The 21,571-nt window shown below is 46.6% G+C and overlaps 4 protein-coding genes across 11 annotated transcripts; 3 read left to right on the forward strand and 1 right to left on the reverse strand.

Moving 5' to 3' along the window:
* Nucleotides 1-2,820: 2,820 nt before the first annotated feature.
* Nucleotides 2,821-4,125, reverse strand: LOC120641140 (proline-rich receptor-like protein kinase PERK2). The gene has a single exon (XM_039917131.1). The coding sequence runs from the start codon at nucleotides 4,037-4,039 to the stop codon at nucleotides 3,356-3,358; it is 684 nt and encodes a 227-aa protein (XP_039773065.1). The 5' UTR covers nucleotides 4,040-4,125; the 3' UTR covers nucleotides 2,821-3,355.
* Nucleotides 4,126-11,321: 7,196 nt separating this feature from the next.
* Nucleotides 11,322-15,131, forward strand: LOC120641142 (peptidyl-prolyl cis-trans isomerase FKBP53-like). The gene is made up of 12 exons (XM_039917133.1): nucleotides 11,322-11,561; nucleotides 11,642-11,715; nucleotides 11,814-12,031; nucleotides 12,237-12,339; nucleotides 12,419-12,515; nucleotides 13,170-13,458; nucleotides 13,553-13,771; nucleotides 13,875-14,100; nucleotides 14,320-14,404; nucleotides 14,491-14,532; nucleotides 14,618-14,666; nucleotides 14,753-15,131. Exons 1-12 carry the CDS (start codon nucleotides 11,546-11,548, stop codon nucleotides 14,829-14,831), a joined length of 1,497 nt encoding a protein of 498 aa, XP_039773067.1. The 5' UTR covers nucleotides 11,322-11,545; the 3' UTR covers nucleotides 14,832-15,131.
* A 366-nt stretch (nucleotides 15,132-15,497) lies between these two features.
* LOC120641141 (pentatricopeptide repeat-containing protein At1g09900-like) lies at nucleotides 15,498-17,703 on the forward strand. Its single transcript, XM_039917132.1, has one exon. It carries the CDS (start codon nucleotides 15,585-15,587, stop codon nucleotides 17,370-17,372), a length of 1,788 nt encoding a protein of 595 aa, XP_039773066.1. The 5' UTR covers nucleotides 15,498-15,584; the 3' UTR covers nucleotides 17,373-17,703.
* Nucleotides 17,704-18,312: 609 nt separating this feature from the next.
* On the forward strand, nucleotides 18,313-21,244 carry LOC120641144. Of its 8 annotated transcripts, XR_005662155.1 has the most exons (4): nucleotides 18,313-18,806; nucleotides 19,389-19,455; nucleotides 19,908-19,966; nucleotides 20,294-20,603. XR_005662155.1 is itself a non-coding variant. In XM_039917134.1 (3 exons), the coding sequence occupies exons 1-3, from the start codon at nucleotides 19,883-19,885 to the stop codon at nucleotides 21,160-21,162; spliced, it is 459 nt and encodes a 152-aa protein (XP_039773068.1). In that variant the 5' UTR covers nucleotides 18,313-19,882; the 3' UTR covers nucleotides 21,163-21,244. The 8 variants fall into 8 exon arrangements, 1 of the variants encoding a protein (XP_039773068.1); XR_005662153.1 differs by having other exon boundaries at nucleotides 18,313-19,455; nucleotides 19,908-19,997; XR_005662152.1 differs by having other exon boundaries at nucleotides 18,313-19,455.
* Nucleotides 21,245-21,571: the final 327 nt, after the last annotated feature.

The following is a 21,571-nucleotide window of genomic DNA, read 5'->3' on the forward strand; positions in this document are numbered from 1 at the left end:
GAATTCAAAATACAAAAAGTTTCCAATAGAGCTTCTAAATTAAAGATTTCATGGATTCGAGCAATCCGAAGCTCTCATCTTTGTATACATTCTATAGGAATTCACAAAAAAATTATTCTATGTGATCCGTTGTTTTTCAAGGGCCCTTGAATAAATTTTTCCATAAGGTTTTTATCCTCTAGAATTTTTATATTTTTTTATTTTTTTAACAAAACATGGTACTTACATGCACATACTCACTTGTATGATTTTTTCTTAAGATAGATGAAGTCACCACAAAAGTTACTCCTAAAATAAATCTAGGAAAATATGAGTGTTTTTACTAACCTAGATCTACAGGTCACATAATAAAAAAATCTAATGTCGAAATGGCCCTAAGATTTTATTTTTTTCCCAAAAGATCGTTAAATTGTAGAAAACATTTCAAAGGAACGTTGGGATATAACAATATACATGAAAACTTTTCCAACATGATCAACTTCATGTTAGAGTTACTTTATTTTTTTATCAACCTTGTATTATAAATTGACCTCAGGTTTCAACGATGGATGAAACAAAACTCTTTGTTTTCCATGTGCATGTTGCAAAGACATATTCGAAGCAATTAATATACAAAAGTTGAATTTTAATTTCAAATTTTGCAAGGTAGTAGTAGGCATCACAATGCATATTAAACAAATTATAATTTTTTATCATTTTCATATAATTTTGAACTCTAATGATTAATTTACTATTAAATATACTAACCTATAAAATAATAATAAAAATGATGATGTATTTTTTCTAACATGTGTTATGATCTTGAGAAAATTCAGCTTAAAATTCCACATATGCATGGAGAAATAAAAAGGACAAATTGTATTAGGGGATCATTTGAACCAAAGGGCATAGTTTGAGGTAAAATGAACCAAACATAATTTATAAGGTTATGCGGACTTTGGCTATAGTTGAGGGGAGTAATTTAGACATTTCTTGGGTCAATTTGGTATCCCAACGAGACCTTATCAAACATAGTTCTAGCTCCAAGATCCATGTATAATTCATAAAGTAAAGTTTGTAAGATAAAACAAAATGATTTCTCAATCAAATAGCTTTAATGTGAATATAACTTCATCTCCAAGAACTGATGAGATGGACATGACCAACTAAAAAATGCATTGCATCTAGAGCTACGCCAAATAGACGCTAAGCATCGTATTGTTAATGAGTAAGGTCAATCCCGGTGGGAGTTCTATTCGAATAAAATGAGGTGTTACCTCAGCTAACATGGTGACATAGCACAACATTTACGATGAGATAAGAGCAATTTCAGCGTTGAAAGTGAAAGTGTTTGTGTTATCTACGTATGGTTTATCAATTCTCATTGGTCACATATATACAATATTTAAACGATAAGCTAGCTGATGAAACAGTGAAATGAAACTTCGTTTTGGCCTTTTGGGATATCTTGTTTCATTCATCGTTCCAAATGTCTAAAGATCACATGGCACTTTCGAAGAACCTCGTAATGAAATCTTGCACTGGAATAACCTAAGTAGAACTTTTTTGTCTAACATACGCCCTATGAAAAGCCTGACAAGGAGCCAAACAGTCGATCACCTTTTCATTACATGATCAACAGGACAAAGCAAGGCTTGCCCGAGGATATATCACAACTTGTACGGACTTAGCCGACCATGTTAACTTTTCGCTTGAATGATAAGTGCACAGTGACGGAGAAGTTATCAGGGATGCTTATTGATGTAGTAATATTGGAACAACAGAATTGGCTAACACAATGAGTTCATGGGCATCCATTTAACACTGAAAAGTTGGACAGCAAGCTGATCCTTCTATAAACTCACTTCATAATAAGCATGCTTTCGAAAGATACAGAGTAGTAGTCAAGATTCAAGAACATTCCACGTTTTGGAATTCAGCAGACAGCTGCTCTTTTGAGGTCAGTACATTTCTGATGTCGAGACCTGGGGAGTTTGGATCTGAGCACTATAAAAAAGATAAGATCTGTTGAGCTGTCCCAGATGCATGCCAGAATATACAGTACGAGTGAACAACTACTGACTGACTTGTCTCTCACATGCATTTCATAATCAAAACATTTGATCTTGAACAGCTGGAAAGTTTTTTCTTCCTTTTTTTGTTTAGTTAGAATAGCTGCTACGCAGTTCAGATGGAATAGCACCTATGAGCAGATGTGTTTAACACATTCTTGAGCAGAACAAGGCATGCATTATGCATACACTTCTTCCTGCAAATATATAAAAGATTGTACAAAACTTGGGACATAGTTCTAACATAGACTGTGAAAATGAACCAGCAACTGAGACCGCTACATCAATATACCTTATTGGGTTCCTTGTATTATGTAAATGGACAGAGTATTTGAGATCTATTCATAATATTTTCATTTTTCTGCATAACTTAGCCTGATGTCACTGGGTGCAACACAGAAAATAAGAAAATTATCCAGTCTAGTGTAAGATGAAAAGGTGCAACTGCAGAACTGCCACGCAAATTTTATCTTAAGGAATTCTGTGCATAAGTAAGAAAAGATGAGTATTTCCACTTCAAGAAAGAAAATTGAGCTATTGTGTACGTTTTATTTTGAATTTTTGGAGTTGGATGGAGCAGCATTAGCATGGACTATTCAAATCCAAAAAAGTTATGTCCACTAGATAGATTCACTATGCTTAAGTTATCCTGCACTTTCCTAGGGGATGGAAATGGACATTCTTGAAATCATGGGAAATGAATTAAAAATCTTAGTACAAACTACTAATCTCTCCTGTAATAACGAGTCCCAGGATGATGTGGGAATCGGGATCAGAATCATAAGTGCGCATTATCTGCTTGATGGTTTGCTCAATCATTCCACATGGAGTGATCTTGATTGTGAAAACAGAAAAGTGCAACTGACAGGTTAGTTTATATCGTACCAGCAATAATTGGAACAGATCGCTTTGTACATGAGTACACGAGAGCCCATTTAACCACCAAGCCTTAAGTATGCAATTCTAACACTGGAACAGCACAGAAGCAGCAGCAGCTAACCATCTAGATCAGGTAAGGGACGGCAGCAATCAAAGCAGCAGCACAACTCGCAATCTCTCATATCACATAGCCTCTCAACTGGAGCCTGCACGGAGCAGGATTGTACACGGTAGCAGTACAACAAAGAACGGAAAGAATGGCGTCCAACTCCATGGACATGCGGCAGCTACTGCACCCCGGATCCCTTTACAGCAGCGGCGGCGGCGGCATCAGATCAGATCACAAATAAGTCACGGACCTGACACCCGGACGAGCTCGAGCTTCGATTGGCGCGGGCGGCGGAGGCGGGGGGAAACGGTGGCCGTCAGGTGAGGGGCGTGGAGGAGGACACCTCGGCCCTGTCGAGCCGCCGCAGCTGCCACGCGCGCAGCGCCAGGAAGGCGCCGAGGAAGACCTGCATTGCGACGGCCACGCCGGCGAAGGCGATCCCAAGCCGCTCGCCGAAGTTGAGCCGCCGCCGCCTGGGCGGCGGGGGCGGCGGCGGCGGACGGTGCCTCCGCCGGTGCCGGTGCCGGTGCCACCGCGCCGGAGGGGGAGGGGAGGCCGGGGGGTCGGACGCCGACGCCACCTGCCGCTGCGTGGCGGGGACCGCGGACGGGGGCGTGGGGACACCTGCGGCGGCGGCCGCGGAGGAGGAGGAGAGGGACGCGGAGGCGAGGAGGAGGAGGAGGAGGGTCAGGGTCGCGGCTCGGGCGGGTGCCGAGGGGCGCGGGCGCGGGCGTGGCGCCATGGGAGGGGGCGTGGCATCAAGCTGAGGCAGGGAGGTGGGGGCGTCGAGGCGAATCTGGTGGGATTGGGGAGGTGGAGGTGGTAGGAGGGAGGTGAAGCTCGAGGGCGCTGGCTGCTGGGCGGAGCTGAGGCGAGGTGAGCTGGAGCGAGGCGAGGGGGAGCTGGACGCGTGGTTCGGTTTCTCACTGCCTGGGTTTTTTTTAGGTGCGTTCGGTGGGATAGGGAGGCACATGCCCGGCTGGCGATGGCATGGCCGCATGGGCTTGCTTCGGTTCGGTGCCGCCGGCCGGCAGCCACCGCCGATCCGGACGGCCACGAGCCCACGCCGCTGTAGCGTGGAGGCTTGTGGCAAGACGACAGGTACCTGTCGGGCGTGGCAGTAATGGCGGAGACGCGGCTGTGCGCAGCGGAGGTGGCCGCTCCACTGCGCGTGAAGAAGTCTGGTCCTGCACGCTCTAGTACCGCGTAGTACCTGATGACCTTGTTGCCATTTCCAATTTTTAGTATGCTAATTTTACCACTATTTCTAATATAATGTTATGGTATAACATTTTTTATGTGATTAATGAAATACTTTTCCGTATGAATATGACAGTTCCAAACTAAGTTATTGATAAGTCAAAGTTTGAAGTCCCAAACCCTGAGTATTTAATTTGGCCATGCGAAGTATAAAACTGTTGCAGAAAAAAGAAAGGCAAATATGAGGAAGAAAGTGGTAAGTGAGATGAAGATAGTTAAAAAGGAAATACAAATGTGTATTGAGTAAAATGGTAGAAATGCTGCACATAGCATCGAGCAAAATGCATATTGCCTGCACCTTTTAGCGAATATCATGGATGGCGAATGATGCTCATGCATACAATCGAGCTAGGCCAAGCAAACAAATACATGTTTCATGTTTGTCAGATGCCGCACAATACGCCTTTCAACAATTTTCAGTATAACTTATATGGACTTTGCTACGGTACTCCGAAATGACTGTGGACCATTGATCTAATGACATATTACCTCTTAGGAGGTAATAGTTTTAATGTTTATTTTATATATTTTAGATCACAAAATAGAGGATTAGATCTAAGTTGCATGCATGATTAGTTGAGATCTCAAATTTCTGTTTTTTCCATGTGCTGTACCGGCCATTAAATTGAGCCAAGAAACATTATTTATCCGCTCCATACACGTGACATACCCAGCAAATTGCATGTAACGTTTTTTTTTGCCATTAGGTGACATTTAACAATCAAATTTCTGTATTTTCTGCATGATGTGCCGGCCATTAAATTGAGACAAGAAAGACTTTTTTTATATATATCCCTCTATGCACGTCATCACATACCCATGTAATTCTTTTGCCATCTCGTCACGGGACATTTGCCAATATATCTTGTGACATGGATTTGTTAGAAAAAAAATGACATGTCTTGTCATCTAAATATCTAGTAGATCTTATAATACATATGAGATGGGTCAGTTGTAACATCTTTTTTTTTCCTAACATGACATGGGCGAGTTGTAACATGTTTTTCATAACGTGACATATATGAGCTGTAACATTTATTTCGTAATTTTTGAATTCATTATCCTAGGAATGATTCATACAACAAATAATTCTCATGTGAGTCAAAATATCTTGCAATTAGATCTATTAGCTAGTCAAAATATTTTGCAATTAGCCAAAACGTGGATGCGTACATTAATAATGCCTAACTGATAGATCCTTACATGCACACGTGTAGGATCCTGACATGTGCAACGTTTTATTTTTGAAATATGACATGAATACATACCAGACGTAACATGCATATGGGAGGGATTAAGACGTGATCAATGTGCCATGGAAATTTTCCTAACCTTCTATACACGTGATATCTTTGAAAAAATATATATGTAACCCTAACCTGCTATAATTTCCGTAACATGATCTAACGTGGCATGTGTAAACTTGCAAAAAATAAATAAATAAAATCTCGGCTAAATTTCCATGGCGCGCGGCTGCATGCATATATATGAACGTTGGCTTGTCCCATGCACGATCGAGGCGAGTAACTAATTTTCCTACTCATACTACGCAGCTATCAACATGTAACAAACTAGCAATAATCCTAACTATAAATGGGGGAGTTAGATTTTATCATGCATGTATACATGCACACATGCATGCAGGTCCGTGCTAAATCCACGGACAAGGATGGTGTTAATTAGAATATCCGGTTTGTTTCTATTTTTTCGTTAGTTAATTATTTTCATCTCTCCTAATAATCAACGGTTTAGATTTATTTGAATTCTTACCTCCTATGAGGTAATTGGTGTACCGTAGCAAAAGCCAACTTATATACATCTTCATGGCAACCTGATGCATAATCACTCGGTCCAGTTGATGAATTTGAAACATGAGCCCGTCTAAGAATTAATCTGAAATGTTTATGAATAGATGAGCAACCTGATGCCATACAGGAACTTTCCCAGCCTCGTGTTTTTCCGTCACATAATCAGGACTACTCGGAACTGATCAAATTTCACTTGAGTTACACCGAATTTTGTCAAATCGGAAATTGAGTAAAAAAATGTCAAATCGGAAAAAGTTTATTGCTCCAAATGGGCCTAAATGTCACGAACGGCCCGTCCCAATTGGGTTATACAATATCACACAAACTCGAGGCCGAAAGTGTTTTTTTTAAAGTAGGGCGAAGTGGGCCCGTTTGGTAGAGCTCCGGCTTCTTGAAAAACAGCTACGGCTCCGGCTTCTCTAGTGGAGCGGCTTCTCAGGTGGAGCTGAAGTCGTTTTGGAAAACGTTTGGCAAAACAGCTCCACCATTCGGGGTGAGGTTGTAAACTGTCTAAATTGCCCTTTCTTATTTTTTTCCTTTTTCCCTTTGATTTCTTTTTCCCCCTCTTTTTCTTTTCCTCTCCCTTTTCTTTTTTTCCCTCCTCCTCCCCCGCCTCGCTCTCGTCGCCGGCGGCCCCCGTCCCCCGCCTCGAGCTCCCATCGCCGGCGGCCCCTTCCCCGGCCTCGATCTCCCGCCGCCGGCGGCCCCCTCCCCCGCCTCGAGCTCCCACCACCGGCGCCCCCCCTCCGCGGCCTCGAGCTCCCCTCCGGCGGCCTGCCCACCTCCCTGTCGCGCCGCCGCCCCTATCCCAACCTCCTGCTTGCTCGCGCCGCCGCCTCAGTCTCGATCTCGATCTCCGGAGGCTGTAACACCCCTGTGTTAATCGTCTCGCTAATCACGAGTTAACTCGCTAATCGTGGACTCAAAATTTGTCATTAGCGTTAACCGAGTCCGCGATTTAATCTTTGTTTTAGCCGTGTTCGATCTCGTTTTTGTCCTTGATCTGAGCTCCAAATCAACTTCCGCCCAAAACGAAAGTTGTAGATCTTTTAATCCTCTACAACTTCTATTTTGGCCAAATTTCATGTTCCCATATGAAATTTGGAGTTTCTTCTGGTCAAACTTGGGCTAAAATCATTTAAACGAGTGAACAGAGGAACTTCTGCTCGGCACTGTGACGCTTGCCGGCCATACCGGCGACTGTGCTCGTCGGCGCCGCCTCCACGCGTCGGCCGTCGACGATCCTCGCACGCCGCGCTGCGCGTCCTTATCCGGTCGCGGTGCCGTCTCCGTTTTCCCCCTTCCATCGTCTTCTCCTTCCTCGAGCTCACGCGTAGCGCAGAGGCGAGCTCGAGCCGTCGTCGTTCGTCGCACCGGCCAAAGCTCGCCACCCCGCCTCGATTCGTCGTGCCTGGAGCCGCGCGACCTCACCTCGCAACAACTCCGCCCCTCCCCGAGCCCGTTCGAGTTGTTTCCCGGCCGAATCGGGCGTTTCCGTCGCGGCCACCATTGCTGTCCCCGTCGAGCTCCGCCCCTCTCCGTCGAGCCGCTCCTCCGACCATCCTCCGCCTCAAATCGAGTCATGGTGAGCTCCTTGCAACCCTCTCCTACTATCCGACCCTCTCCCCGCCCGAATCCGCGGCCGCCGCCGCCGTTTTGCCTCGCGCCGCCACGGAACGCGCCGCCGCCCCCACTGTGCACGCGCGCCAGCCCTCCCTGCACCTCCCCGTGCGCCGCTGCCGTGCGCCCTAGGGCCGCCTAGGCTCCCTGGTGCTCGCGCCGCCCACCTCCGCCGCCGGCCGGCCCTTGCCGGACCGGAACACCGCGCGCCGCCGCCGCCTTGGCCGTGTGCCGCTGCGAGCCGCCGCGCAAGCGCGCCCCTGCGCCCATCCCGTGCGCGCCCCCGACACCCGACCGCCCTGCGCCGGCGCCGCCGGGTAGCCCTGGCTGCGGCCGGGAAGACCGCCGCCGGCGAGCCGCGGGCCGACGGCCATTGCGCCGCTGCGCGGCCAGCGCGCGCCGCCCGTGCGGGCGAAGCAGAGGAGGGGGCGCGCTGGGCTCCCTGGCAAGTGGGGCCCGGCTGTCAGCCCCCCTTTTATCTTTTATGTTTTCTTTAATTTATCTCGGTTGAAAACTTCGTAATTGCGTAGAAAATCATAGAAAAATGCGAAAAATGCCAAACAAATTTTGTTAGGGTTCTAAAATCACAAGCTTCTGAGGAAAAATACTTGTGCCTATGTTTTGTCACTTTTGCTGTGATGAAAATTCAGTTTGCGTTAAACCTAGTTTAATTATTGTAGGAAGTTCCATGGCTCTAAAAATTATGGAAAATTCGCAGTGGCTTACTCATTTCATGTGTAGCCCACTGTAAAAGTTTCATGGCCTGTTGCTATGCACTTTTGGGTAGATCTATTTATGTTCCTTTTTCCTTGCTAGGGTTAGTTAATTGCTTTGTTAGCAGTAGCTTTTGTTGGAAAATTTTGTGAGGCATGCTTACTGCTTTCACGTTGATCTGGTTAAATTGTGTTGCTAGGTCCTGTGTGCAGGTTAGGGTTTTACTTATAGTTTGCCCCTAGCCATGCTCTTTCCTTATTTAATGTTGATAGTTAATTGTTTCGTGCATGCAAAGCAAACTCCTGTTAATCCATGCTAACCTAAGTCGTTTTAGTAGTTGTTTTCGAAGGAAACACTTCAGGCTAATTTGAGTTAATCTTTTCATTGCATTAAGTGCTCATGCGTTGCACCGTATCCTAACTGTTGCATGGCATATTTTACTCGTGTAGACGCCGCGAACGAAGCTGTCCACGAGCTAGTTGCTGAGCCGGTCCAGGAGCCACGAGCAGGAAAGCAGCAGGAGGATGCCGTTGAGCCCGCTCCAGAAGATTTCGTTAACCCTGCTGACCTGCAAGGCAAGCCCCGGAGCATAACCATAATTTAAATTATTCAATGTTTATTTAAGTATTGTGCATTTATGTTCTAGGAGTTGAATGGAACCATAGTATGCATGTTTCCCTAGGTACCGTGGGCCTATACTAGTATGCAGGTGTCGATAGAAATGCTTTGCTAAATAGGATTTCGGTAGAAGTCGAGTGATTACTGTCACTCGCGAGTTTAGGATCTTGATCCCTTAGCTTTGGCTTGAAATGAATTGTTGAGTAAAGAGAAATGGAGACCGGGCGGAAATGAGTTGGTTTTGGTATGGAATGGATGGAAAGTAAGCTCCGCCTGTGTCGATTGAGGACCGTACCGTTGTTGGCAGTGCTGACTGAGTTTGAACAGTACTAACCACATGCCGGAAGTAGGAGGTAGTCGAAACCGGTAAGCTAATTACCTGATTTGCAACGATACTTTGATCGCGACCTGCTACTCTGGGAGTGGGATGATGGCGGGTGTTGGAGTGTATGTCACCTCCTAGTTCTCTGGGAGTTCGCTGTGAGGGACCCTTCACCCGGGTTTAGGCAGGCGTGATTCAGACGTCGGGGTGATGATGGGAACAGTTGACGTGTGTGGCCCGACGGGGTTTACGCGTGTCGTGTGAGTTAGGTCCACCTTGCAAGGTTAAATCGGATCGATTCGCCGTCTCTCTCGGTCAAGAGAACATTGGTCACTTTGTCACATCGTAGTAAGAAAGTGGAATGAAAACGGAATGAAAAAGGCTGGTTTGGAAGTTGCTGAAAGATAATTCGTTCCACCATGTGTGCTCTAGATGTTAGGCGAATTTAGTTAATACTCATTGTACTAAATGGAGCTAAAATATTGAAAGTAAGGATTCACTCCTAGTAGCATTTCAGCAAAAGAACTTCAGAACCAAAAAGCCTCGCATGTCTAGGTAATGGGCTAAGTATACCCAGAGTCGGGTAAGCCTTGCTGAGTATTAGTATACTCAGGGTTGTTGTTGTACCCCTTTTAGCAGGTTGCGTTCCCGCTGACTTCGAGGAGATCTGTGCGTCCTGGATTGGACAGCCGCTTCCTCCTGGGTGGACCGTCGAGTGGGCCCCGTCTTCCCCGTGAAGATTGGGCAGGTTGGCATCACATCGGTGGGCAGGATGTGGAGCTCACCTTGTATCGTCGTCGTGGTTATCGTATTGTATTTCGAACTCAGTTTTAAACTTCCGTTGTGTTTTAAACTCTGTCGCTTGTATTAAGACTTTTATGTAAAACCTGTGTTGTAAATTAATTTGAAGATTTCTGTGTACTGGTATCACCTGTGCTCGTCTTCGTACGGGTCTAAGTGCAATTGTGATCCTGGAGTACAGTAGTTTAATCGGGATTTTACCCGACAGCCTGTCAGGTTACACCGTTTTAAGTGCACAGTAACTTGATTAAGTATTAAGATGATGGTTAGTGCATTTAAGCCGGTTTAATTTGGACGGTGCTGCTACAGTGGCCTACACCACCTGCTCCGCCTTGGTTTCCTGCCGGTGGCCGCCGGCCCGCCGACCCCTCCTCCGCCTCGGGCTCGCGCCATCTAGGGGTCAAAAAAGGTAACTGAGAGGAGGCGACACGTGGAGCCGGACGGAGCCACGTTTTCGTGGCTCCGCCTCGTGCGTGGAAGCCGCTAAGGGCTCCAGCTGCGGCTCCTGGTTTGGAGCTGCTCCATTTTACCCCCTTTGGCTGGGCTCCGGCCGGAGCTGATGTTGGAGTCAGGGTTTACAAAACCGGTGGGAACCGGTCCGGTTTAACCGGTTACCGATCAAACCGGTCCGGTCCGGTTCCGGTTTGGGCTGGTACCAAACCGGCCCAAATTCAAAATTCAAATTTGAATTAAAAAAATGAAAAATTCCCAAAAAATTCCTAAAAATACTTTAAGGTGCGACGAATCTAATGGTGTCAAATTTTCTCAAAAATTCGTTCGTTTAACATACTTTTCGGACATTTAAAGTTAAACAAAAAAAGGAAAAAAATGAGACGGCCCATTAAGGCCCACTTGATAAACCGGTCAAACCGGCCGGTATACCGTTCCAAACCGGTTACACATGCGATTTTAAATTTGGATTTGAATTCAAACCGGTCAAACTGGCCGGTATACCGGTACGAACCGATTGAACTGAGTTTTTTGAATTCAAATTTGAATTTGACCTATTTCTACCGGTTTCTGGTCAAACCAGTCCGGTATACCGGTACCGAACCCCACCAGTTTGACCGGACTGGTCGGTTAATTAAACCCTGGTTGGAGGCCGTTTTGGAGCCCTGCCAAACATACCCGTATTAAACGACGCCCCACCCCGTCTCCCCTCCGCCGCCGCTTCCCCTAAACCCCCAATTCGGTTAGGGTTTATCGCCGCGGCGCGCCGCTTCCCGTCCGACCCGCCGCTTCCACTACCCTCTCGAAGCTTCCACTGCTCCACAGCCCCACCCCCATATCAACCCCAACCCCTCTCCCGTCTCGTCGCCACCGAGCCGCCGCCGCGCGAAGTACTCGCCGAGCCGCCGCAACCATGTCGACTTTCTGGGGTAATAATCGTTTCCGCCGCCACCGATTCTGCTTGCAATTTCCATTGTACGGCCTGACCGGATTGTCGCGTGCTTGGCAGGCGTGGAGATTAAGCCTGGGAAGCCCTACACCCTCACCCACAGCGACTGCGGCGGCCGCCTGCGCCTCACCCAGGTTCGCTTCTTCTCGCAGTTTGACACTTCGACGGTAGTAGCTTATATCTGTGATGTTGTGTGAATTTTTTTTGGTTGGATTGACAAATGGCAACGCAGGCAACCCTGGGGGATGAGGTCGTCAAGGGGGAGAAGGGTGCCGCCCGGAAGAAGTGTGTGCTACAGTGCAGTGTCGAGAGCAAGGACCCCGTTTACCTTTGTGCCCTGGTGCCGGAGCAGTGCGAAACATGCCACCTGGAGCTGGAGTTCGATGAGGAGGAAGTCACTTTTTCGGTGATCGGGCAGAGGAGCGTCCATCTCGTTGGATACTATATCGCGTATCCTCTGCGGCATTAATTTCAATTGATTATAGACCTCTTTGCAGTAGATTGCTGTAGAACAGCTTCAATTGGTTATTGTTCTTTCTAGTGTGCTGTAGGATGGTTTCAATTGCATATCTTTCTTTGCAGTCGATTGCTGTAGGATGCTCTTTGTGTTGGGAGTTGTTGTGGAGCTTGTTTTTCCTTAAGTATTTTTTGTCAGTGATGCATATGATGAAGATATGAGTGACAGCGGTGCTGAGAGTGACTCTCTTCAAGGCTCGGATGAGGATGGTTTCTTGGAGGATGATGATGATAATAACGTGGTAATGATCAACCACATGACAACTGGCAATACACAGATTTTATCCTGTTGCACAACTCATTTTAGTATGTTACTGTCAGGTTATGGGATATTCAGACAGCGAAGATGATTCTGACTATGATTCAGAGTCAGAGGATGAAGAGATGGAATACAATCAGCGTAGGGGCAAAAATTCAGGTAAGCATTACATGTTCCATTGCGCTGCATACAATCAATCAAAGAATGTCCTAGAAACATGTGAATGCTACTAATATTCTCCGGCTCACCGATCATTGTTTTGGACCTTAAATTAGTTACCTCTAGGTGTCTTGTCTTTTCCTTCCGTAGTCATTAGTGTTGGTAGCCTGCCTTGTATTTTGGGGTTGACAGAGGGAGAACATTTGAACCAAAGCTATGATATCAACTGGTAGTGGTAGGGATGGCAAGTGCATATGTCCAGTGAATAACTGATGAAAACAAATGTAACACTGGTTTGAAGTTTACATAGGACCTTGTTAACAGATAGAATATACATTATAAAATTTATAATATATCATAGAAAGATGCCGTGGAATTCTTTTGCTTATGCATATTTCCAGAGTGGAACTTCTTCTGAAACTTCTTTAGTATTCAAATGTACATCGTGAGGTTACAGAAAGTCTTATGGGAATTAATATTGCAAACTGCCCCATTTTCTCCATCTCATTAGAAAATCATACATTTCCATTTGTTTCACTTTTCAGTTGCACTTCTCATTGGCTTTTGAGTTACCTCATATGCAAGGGATATTGAATGCCTTGACCCAGTCAGGATCGCATTATGGGTTTCCTTACCTGTTACTAAATTTTGCAGTTGTTATCGAGGAAATTCAAGAGGATGACAAAGGTGAAGTGCAGAAGGGATCAAACAAGAAGCAGAGCAGCAAAAATGGTGATAAGTCTCAACTTCAGCTTGTTGTGAGGGCTCCTGCTACTGAATCCTTGGAAAGTGAAGATGAAGATGGCTTTCCTGTATCGTTCTCTGAATCAAAGAAGAGTTCTGAGAGTGCGTCAAAGAAAAAAGGGAGAAAAGACAAGGAGGCTAGCAATGACGACCGGAAAAGGAAAAGTGGAGCCATTACCGATCTTGGCAACTCTTCAGGGTACATGCTATCTCACGTGTTGCCCCAGAATTTGCCATTAATTAATGGCCTGGTAACATGCCCTAATGCTTTTCTAATTTACCTATGGTTCTAGGGATGTAAAGGCTGAAAATAATGGGGCATCAAAGAAAAAGAAAAAGACTAAGGACAAAAGCACTGCTATGGACAACGGAAAGGTAAATGATGATGTAAAGGAGATTAAGCAACAAGTTTCTCCTGCTGATCCTGTTAGTGCAAAACAAAAGAAGAAAAATAAGAACACAAATGTTTCTGAGGCTGGTGTTGATGAGCAATCTGCTAAGAAAAACAATATGTAAGTATCTTAAGATGCTGCATTTCTTTTTTACTTTTCACATAGAAATGTGTTTCACATGGTTCTATACTAGTTGGCAACATTACCTTTTATGTGATTCCAGTCAGAAAGATGGTGAGGAGGTATCTGCTCGGGAGGCTAATAAAAAGAAGAACAAGAAAAAGAAAACACAGGACACAAACACAAGTGAAAATCAGTCACCAACTGCAATTGCAGAGTCAAAGAGCAAGGAGGAGCCGCTACAAACACGGACCTTTGCTAATGGTATGATAATTCAGGAGATGGTGTTGGGCAAACCTGATGGTAAAAAAGCCACCAATGGAAAGAAGGTAAACATTTTGGCTTCTATGGAGCTTCAAGCTACCATTTTACTATTGTAACTTCTCAATGACTCCTGCAATGCTGCCATCTGCATGCTCCAGTTTCAGTATCTTCATTATATGGGCATTAGTTGCATGGTTATGATTGATTGGACTGTTTAAGAAACTACTCATTGTCTGATTCTATGTTTACTTTTACTGAGAACTATGCCCCACCTTTTTCCTTAGGTTGCTGTCAGATATATTGGCAAGCTAAAGAATGGCACGATTTTTGACTCCAATGTTAGTGGAAGACCGTTCGAGTTCAGACTAGGTAATTACTTCTTCCTGCTGATGTCGTGCTCTTTACCATCTCTCAAGAAGAGTATTGGGTTGTTTTTAATGGTATGTTGCCTGCAGGTGTTGGGCAGGTTATCAAAGGATGGGATGTCGGCGTCAATGGTATATGAACCTTCATCTTGTTATCAAACACAAGATTATCATGTAGTCCATATTTTCATGCTTTTGGCTTGGTGCTTGTTAACAGGTATGCGGGTTGGTGACAAAAGGAGACTCACCATTCCACCTTCAATGGGGTAAGATACCCATCACTTTGATATTTGTATCACCACTCACCAGCAGTTGCTCGTTCAAATCCAGTCCTGATTTGTACCTTTTGTAGGTACGGGAGCGACAGAGTGGGGAAGATACCGCAGAACTCAACTCTCATCTTTGATGTGGAGCTAGTGAACGTAAAATAAAGCTGAAGACCAAGATGGCATGAGGTCCATGAGAAACTGAGGCAGTTTCGCAACTTTTGGAGCACCGTCTTTCTTCTGCAATGCTATTTCGTTAGCCGTAGGGACATGTTCAGTGAATTCCATGCCTTCATTTCTGTTGACATTATGCTGTACACAGGAGCGAACATGGCTGAGGTCACAACGTTTGGCCTGCTTTTGCTTGATCATACCGCGGTTGATTTCTTTTGGGTCGTTTTGAACTTTTGATTGAATCATCTACCCTAGTATCATATGAAACCTATTTTAACGAATTGATTAGCACTATTGGAGTTTATGTAATTATGTTGCTGCGTTTTTAGAATGTCTATTAACCTAGAGAGAGATGTCGATGACTGCGTAGTTTGGGTTTTGCTGCTAGCTTTCCAAACCTGATCTCTCGCAAAATCTCGATTTGAGGTTGCTTTCACGGATGCTCCACATTTGCCCCTTGCGTAGACCAGGCTTGATCATTCTTTGGCCTAGATGAGAGTTAAATTTTCTGGTTGACTTGGACACCCGAGAGTTTTGTCTGTCATCAGCCATCCCCTCGCGCAGCTGTGCTGTTGTTCGACGCCATGTGCGGCTGTCCCATACGACTTCCACAGTTCCCAACTGGACACTAGTAGAGCGGATGAGCTGAGCAGGCAGTGGCAGTGAGCGGTGGCACCAAGCGGCGCGCCGGGCGGCCACAGCCACGGCCCATCTGCTTCGCGAGCGCCGAAATCCAAACGCACGATGCCTTCGCTACCACCGCCCCCCACCGCGTGCGCTCTCCTCCTCCCCTTCTCCCCCTCCCCATCCACCTCCGGCCAACCCCACCACCCCGCGCCCCGCCGCCTGCGCGTCCGCGGCTCGAAGCCCAGCCCCCCGGGCCTCCCCAAGCCCAGCACCGGCGCCAGGCCGCCCCCGCGCCGCCTGCACGGGGCGGACCGCCGCCTCAGCTCCCTGGTCCACCGGGGCGACCTCGACGCGGCGCTCCGCCTCGTGCGCTCCTCGCCGCGCCCGCCCGACGTGCCCCTCGCCAACCGGCTCGTCCGCGACCTCTGCCGCCGGGGCCGCCCCGCCGACGCCGCGCGCGTCGTCGAGGCGTGCGGGCCGGAGGCCACCGCCGCCACCTACGGCGCGCTCGTCGACGGCTACTGCCGCGCGGGCCTGCTCGAGGACGCGCGCCGCGTCGTGGGCGGCATGCCCGCGCCCGTGCGGGCCACCAGCGCCTACGCCTACAACCCGCTCATCCACGCGCTCTGCGAGCGGGGGCGGGTCGCCGACGCGCTCGGGGTGCTCGACGGCATGCTCTGCCGCGGGTGCGCGCCCGACGTGGTCACCTACAACATCCTCCTCGAGGCGGCGTGCAAGGCGAGAGGGTACCTGCAGGCCATGGACCTGGTCGACCTCATGCGCGCCGAGGGGTGTGAGCCCAACAACGTGACGTACAATGTCATCATCGACGCCATGTGCAGGGAAGGAGATGTGGACCAGGCACGCGAGTTCCTCGACAGCTTGCCATCTAGAGGTTGCCAGCCCAACACTGTCAACTACAACACTGTCTTGAAGGGATTTTGTAGCGCTGAGCGATGGGAGGATGGCGATGAGCTTCTAGATGAGATGGTTCGAGAGAATTGCCCACCAAACGAGGCAACCCTCAATGTGATCATCAATGCCTTGTGTCGGAAAGGATTGCTCCAAAAGGTTACTCGGTATCTAGAGAAAATGTCGAAATACGGCTGTGCGGCAAATGTTGTTACTTACAATGCTGTCATCAATGGGATCTGTGAGCAAGGGCATGTGGATAGTGCCCTGGAGTTGCTTAGCAATATGCAATCCTATGGTTGTAAGCCTGATATCGTGACCTACAACACTCTGCTGAAGGGTCTGTGCAGTGCTGAGCGATGGGAGGATGCTGAGGAGCTAATTGCTAAGATGACCCAGAATGATTGCCTCCCAGATAACATGACATTCAATACTATAATTAATTTCTTGTGTCAAAAGGGATTGATTGTGCAGGCCTTTGAAGTCTTTAAGCAAATGCCTGAGAAAGGCTGCAATCCTAACTCAATCACTTACAGTACAATGATAGGTGGACTTGCCAAGGCTGGCAAGCTGGAACAAGCCCTTGAGTTGATAAATGAAATGGCGAGCAAAGGATTCAATTCAGATAAGATGTATCACTTGTTAACTGAGTATCTGAATAAAGAGGATAAAATTGAAGAGGTGGTTGAGGCAGTTCATAAACTGCAAGATGCAGGTATATCACCCCACACTGTACTCTACAACACAGTACTGTTAGGGCTTTGCAGAAATGGGAAAACAGATTATGCTATCGACATGTTTGCTGATATGGTCTCCTGTGGTTGTATGCCTGATGAATTGACATACATTATACTCATCGAAGGTTTGGCTTATGAGGGCTATTTGAAGGAGGCAAGAGAATTGCTAAGCAAATTGTGCTCAAGAGATGTTCTTTCTAACAGCTTGATCAGGAATGAAGCTTTGTTGTTAGGTCAAAATATTCATTCTTCTTGAGTATTGATTAATTCGAGGGATATGTGCACTTTTAACTACATTACATATAGTGGTGGAGTAGGTTAGCACTTGCACATTGCTTCAATTTTGATTGTAAGTTCTCTTTGCTTGAGACATGTTGTAGTGTAGAGCTTAGTTCAGTGTTTAAGTTGTTTCTGTAACGATGCTGCCCTTCAGTGTAGAGCTTAGTTCTCCATCTGTTTAAGTTGTTTCTGTAACGATGCTGTCCAATATCATGCCTGTTTGGCTGATTGTAGTTGCACATTTTTATGCATACTTACAGAATTGAGCACATTGGATTGTAAACATGATCTGATGATTACTTGATGCACATCTAGCTAACACAACCTTGTGCTCTATTTTAAGTCAGTATTCTTAGTTTATGTTTGATGGAGATCCTTGCTCTAGGATTTAAGCTAAGATGAATGTGCAATAAGGTTTAAGGAGCAGGAATATTGTAGGCCTGCACCTATATAGTATTCTAGGAGTTACTGGAATACTTTCTCTAGAAACAAGAGGTCAATTTTTTAGTGGTTATATAAAACCAAAAATGTATATTAGGCCTCTGTGGGCAGTATAATAAGTGTTCCTTTGTTTTAGACTAGAAAAAGTCTGGCCTCAATGTGAAGTCAATTCCTAATTATGATTTGCTTTCTTTAGCGTAACAGAAATAACATTTGAATAATAATTATACAATTGGAGCTCAAGTTACTATATGTAACACCGACACGTCAGTTTGGTGCCGTATCGCGTATCCGATACGGATACATATTGGATACGCGATGGATACGTATCCTCGGAGTATCCGTAAAAAAATAAATCAATATTAATTCGGATACTCTTTACCGATACGTTGGGCTTGTTTGATACGTGATTCCGATACGGCCCAGCCCATCAACAGCTGACTCCCCAACTCCCACGCCTGCTGCCTCTCTCCCGTAACCCTAGGACCCTACACAGCCGCCTCAGCACGCCCGCTCGCAAGAGCTCCTCCAGGCCCGAGCAACGGTGGTGAGGAGGTCCTCCACTCCACCGCTCCACAGCATGTGGAGGCGAGGCCGATGAGATCCCCGCCGGCGACGAGCCCCCACCCCCTCGCGCCGCCTCCCGCGCAGGAGATGCGCCACCACTACTCGCCGGCCTCTGGCGACGAGCCCCCGCCCCCCTCGCGACGCTTGCTGCGCAAACGCGCGCCGTGCAAGGGGTGCGCCACCGCTCGCCGGCCTCCGGAGACGAGCCCCCGCCCCCTCCATGCCATCAATCGACTTCTCCTCCTCCTCCAGACCGTCGCACCGGGAGCACCGCGCTGGGGAGCACGGTCCACGGAGCTCCCGCCAGTCCGCCACGGCTGCGGCTAGCTCCCACGATGCAAGGGCGAGGTGCAGGGACGAGGACGATTCAGCAGCAAAGCAAGCTACCGGCGACCTCCCATGAGTACATCTCCTTTTCATACTTGATCTACTCTACTTCTGCAGTTCTCGTTGCTTGATTTTGTGTGTTCCCTACATCTCCTTCATGATTAGTGTTTCCCATATGCTTGATTGCTTGCATCCAATAGATGGCCTCTCCAAATTTGGGTAGTGCTGGCGCAAGTGCTAGTCCTAGCATAGGATCTGTGGCCACCGGCCACAACCACAACAGACATTAGGGCTCACCTGTTTCTGGCTTCCTATTTTAGATTGAAATTTTGGTAACTGCGCATTAATCCATTATTATGGTTACTTGGTTAGACTTGGATCTCCTGTGAAAAACAAGAAACCTACAAGGTGATCTGATGATGTATAATGTATGATTGTATGTACTAAACTAATAATTAGTGATTACTCAAATTTTAGACTTTCACAATTTTAATTTGCATTATTATTTATTTGTTAAAAAATAGTAAAACGTATCCGCGTATCGTGTTTTCTGAGAAATTGCCGTATCCGCGTATCCGTATCCTTCCGATACCGATACGCATATCCGTATCCGTGTTGCATACCTACTACTGATGGATGACAATTTTTATCTTGTAAGGTGTCCTTTTTAGGGCTATCTTGTAAGGTGTCCTGGACCCCATTTTGTACTATACTGCTATTTCAAGGTAACCCTCTTCGATCAGATTAAACTCTTGGCTCTCAAGTCTTAAGTGAAACAATGCTAGGTGCTGCATATTTACATGTACATGCCCCCACCCCCCCCCCCTTTCCCTGTTGATGCAGATAGGAGTTACGATATAAGACAGCTAATATGCTTTGAACCATAGTAATATAAATATTATCGATATTGCATTATCTGATAGTCTTCACATTTGTCTATTACAACCATTGCATGAGTTCATATATTTTATTGTGCTTACATCCATGATACCAAATTACTCCAACATTCATGGGCGATTAACTGATTACCATTTTACCATGTTTAGATCTTACACCCAAGACTGGTTTGCTTTGTCCACTTGTGAAGAGCTTTAGTTTGTCTTTGTTAGGCTAGGTTAGCATGCAGTATCGTTTAGAAATTCTCCTTATGCCATGGTGCAATCCATGAATTGTCCAGAGTCTGCACGGCAGCAGAAAGCTCTTCAGCCTGGATGCCTTGGAAAGACCGAATCTGGGGTATGGATGATCACCTTTTACTTATCTCTTGGTGGGTCCTCATATGGATGATCATCTTCCTTTGGCCGAATTTGTTGTGTGTGTCGTCGTCAACTTTTGGTCGATTCAGTGAAGTTACTTTGTGTAATTATGTGTTGGAAAATTTCTGCCCTCATATTGATTCAGCGTTCTTTGTTGGCCCACATCGATGGCATGGTAGTTTCCTAACCCATGGGCCTTGAATCTTGATTCGATGGTGACGTTCTGTCGTGTGTATTAGTTGCACAAGTTTAATACCAGTGGTAGGCCAAACACCACAAAATTCTGAACCTATGCTTGTTTTTGCAGAGTACAGAGTTCGTAGCCAGCTTCCGGGGCCTGAGCACTGGTTGCTTGGGTTCTCTTTCTACTCAAAACTGCTCGCCGCTCCAAGTAGTAACTCCAGGTAAATCATCCCAGGTGTCTAAAGACTACTCCACATGCCCTTCCTGTCGGTGTCTCCAATTGTAGGTAAAGTTGCCTAACCACCAGCACGCTGTGAACGGCACAGTACGCGTACTCGTCTGATCTTTCTCTCCTGAGGGTGTGTTTAGATACCCCAAACTCCCCCCAACTTTCCAAACTTTCCATCACATCAAAATCACATCGAAACATTAAATATAGCAAATGACCCATGCATGGAGTACTAGATGTAGGTAAATAAAAAAAGTAATTGCATAGTTTTGATGTACGTTGCGAGATGAATCTTTTGAGCATAGTTAGGTCATGGTAGGATAATATTTACCACAAATAAACGAAAAGTGCTACAATATGTATAGTGTCTGATGTGACTTTTTCGTCCACCTTTTCGTGGATCTAAACACACCCCGACTCGTTTTTGCTTTACTGGTTTGGTCACCGATGATGTACTCGTATCTACTATTCCACTCTTTTTTTTAGAAAAAACAGGTGTTATGCGATATGCGTGGCTGCTTCTCGTTCTTAGGCCACTTGTTCAAACTCGAGAGTTCAAGAGCACTTTGGGCTTTGTCGCTGGCTGCTTTTTATCTCCCTGCTCGCTGACCGCGGACCAGCACGAGAACTCGGACCTGAAGCTGGATCCGGGAGGGCCTCTGAAACTCTGGATGCAGGCCGCGGGACCGGCCCAATCGGAGGACGGGGATGCTGATTCGAATCGAACCTTTTGCCGTCTTCTTATGTTTGGATTTAAGGACTAATTTTAATCCGTGTGACATCAGATGTTTGGATACAGAAAAAATATAATCGAAGTTTAAAAATAGAGACTAAATTATTTAGACATCCGATGTGTTGGTGATTAAAATTTAGCATCGTCTTAGAACATGTACAACAGTTTAGATAGTTGCTGTGTGTATTTGACATATAAAGACAACTAAATAGCCATGCGCTTCGATCGGCCCCGCGCGCGCGCGGTAGGCTCGACGGCGTCGTCGCGGGGGATACGATCGATTTGATACGTGCGTTGGCAGTGCCAAGCCGCCCCGCCTCGGCGCAAATCATCAGGCACCGGGCGGTCGCGTCCCGTACGTCACACCACCGCCACCCGATCGCCGGCGGTGGCCCGCGCCGGCGCGCGAGGGGCGAGGCGCGCTGCTGGAGCCAGCCGCG

The sequence above is a fragment of the Panicum virgatum genome, chromosome 7K (assembly GCF_016808335.1).
Source record: "Panicum virgatum strain AP13 chromosome 7K, P.virgatum_v5, whole genome shotgun sequence".
NCBI classification, from domain to species: Eukaryota; Viridiplantae; Streptophyta; class Magnoliopsida; order Poales; family Poaceae; genus Panicum; species Panicum virgatum.

Coding starts and splice junctions, on each gene's coding strand:
- LOC120641140 (XM_039917131.1), bottom strand. CDS start 4,039: ATGCGGCCATGCCATCGCCAGCCGGGCATGTGCCTCCCTATCCCACCG.
- LOC120641142 (XM_039917133.1), top strand. Junction 12,032..12,236: donor CTCGTTGGATACTATATCGC/GTATCCTCTGCG, acceptor ATTTTTTGTCAG/TGATGCATATGATGAAGATA. Junction 12,340..12,418: donor ATGATGATGATAATAACGTG/GTAATGATCAAC, acceptor TGTTACTGTCAG/GTTATGGGATATTCAGACAG.
- LOC120641141 (XM_039917132.1), top strand. CDS start 15,585: ATGCCTTCGCTACCACCGCCCCCCACCGCGTGCGCTCTCCTCCTCCCC.
- LOC120641144 (XM_039917134.1), top strand. CDS start 19,883: ATGGTGCAATCCATGAATTGTCCAGAGTCTGCACGGCAGCAGAAAGCT. Junction 19,967..20,293: donor TTGGAAAGACCGAATCTGGG/GTATGGATGATC, acceptor TTGTTTTTGCAG/AGTACAGAGTTCGTAGCCAG. Junction 20,391..20,884: donor GCTCCAAGTAGTAACTCCAG/GTAAATCATCCC, acceptor TCTTTTTTTTAG/AAAAAACAGGTGTTATGCGA.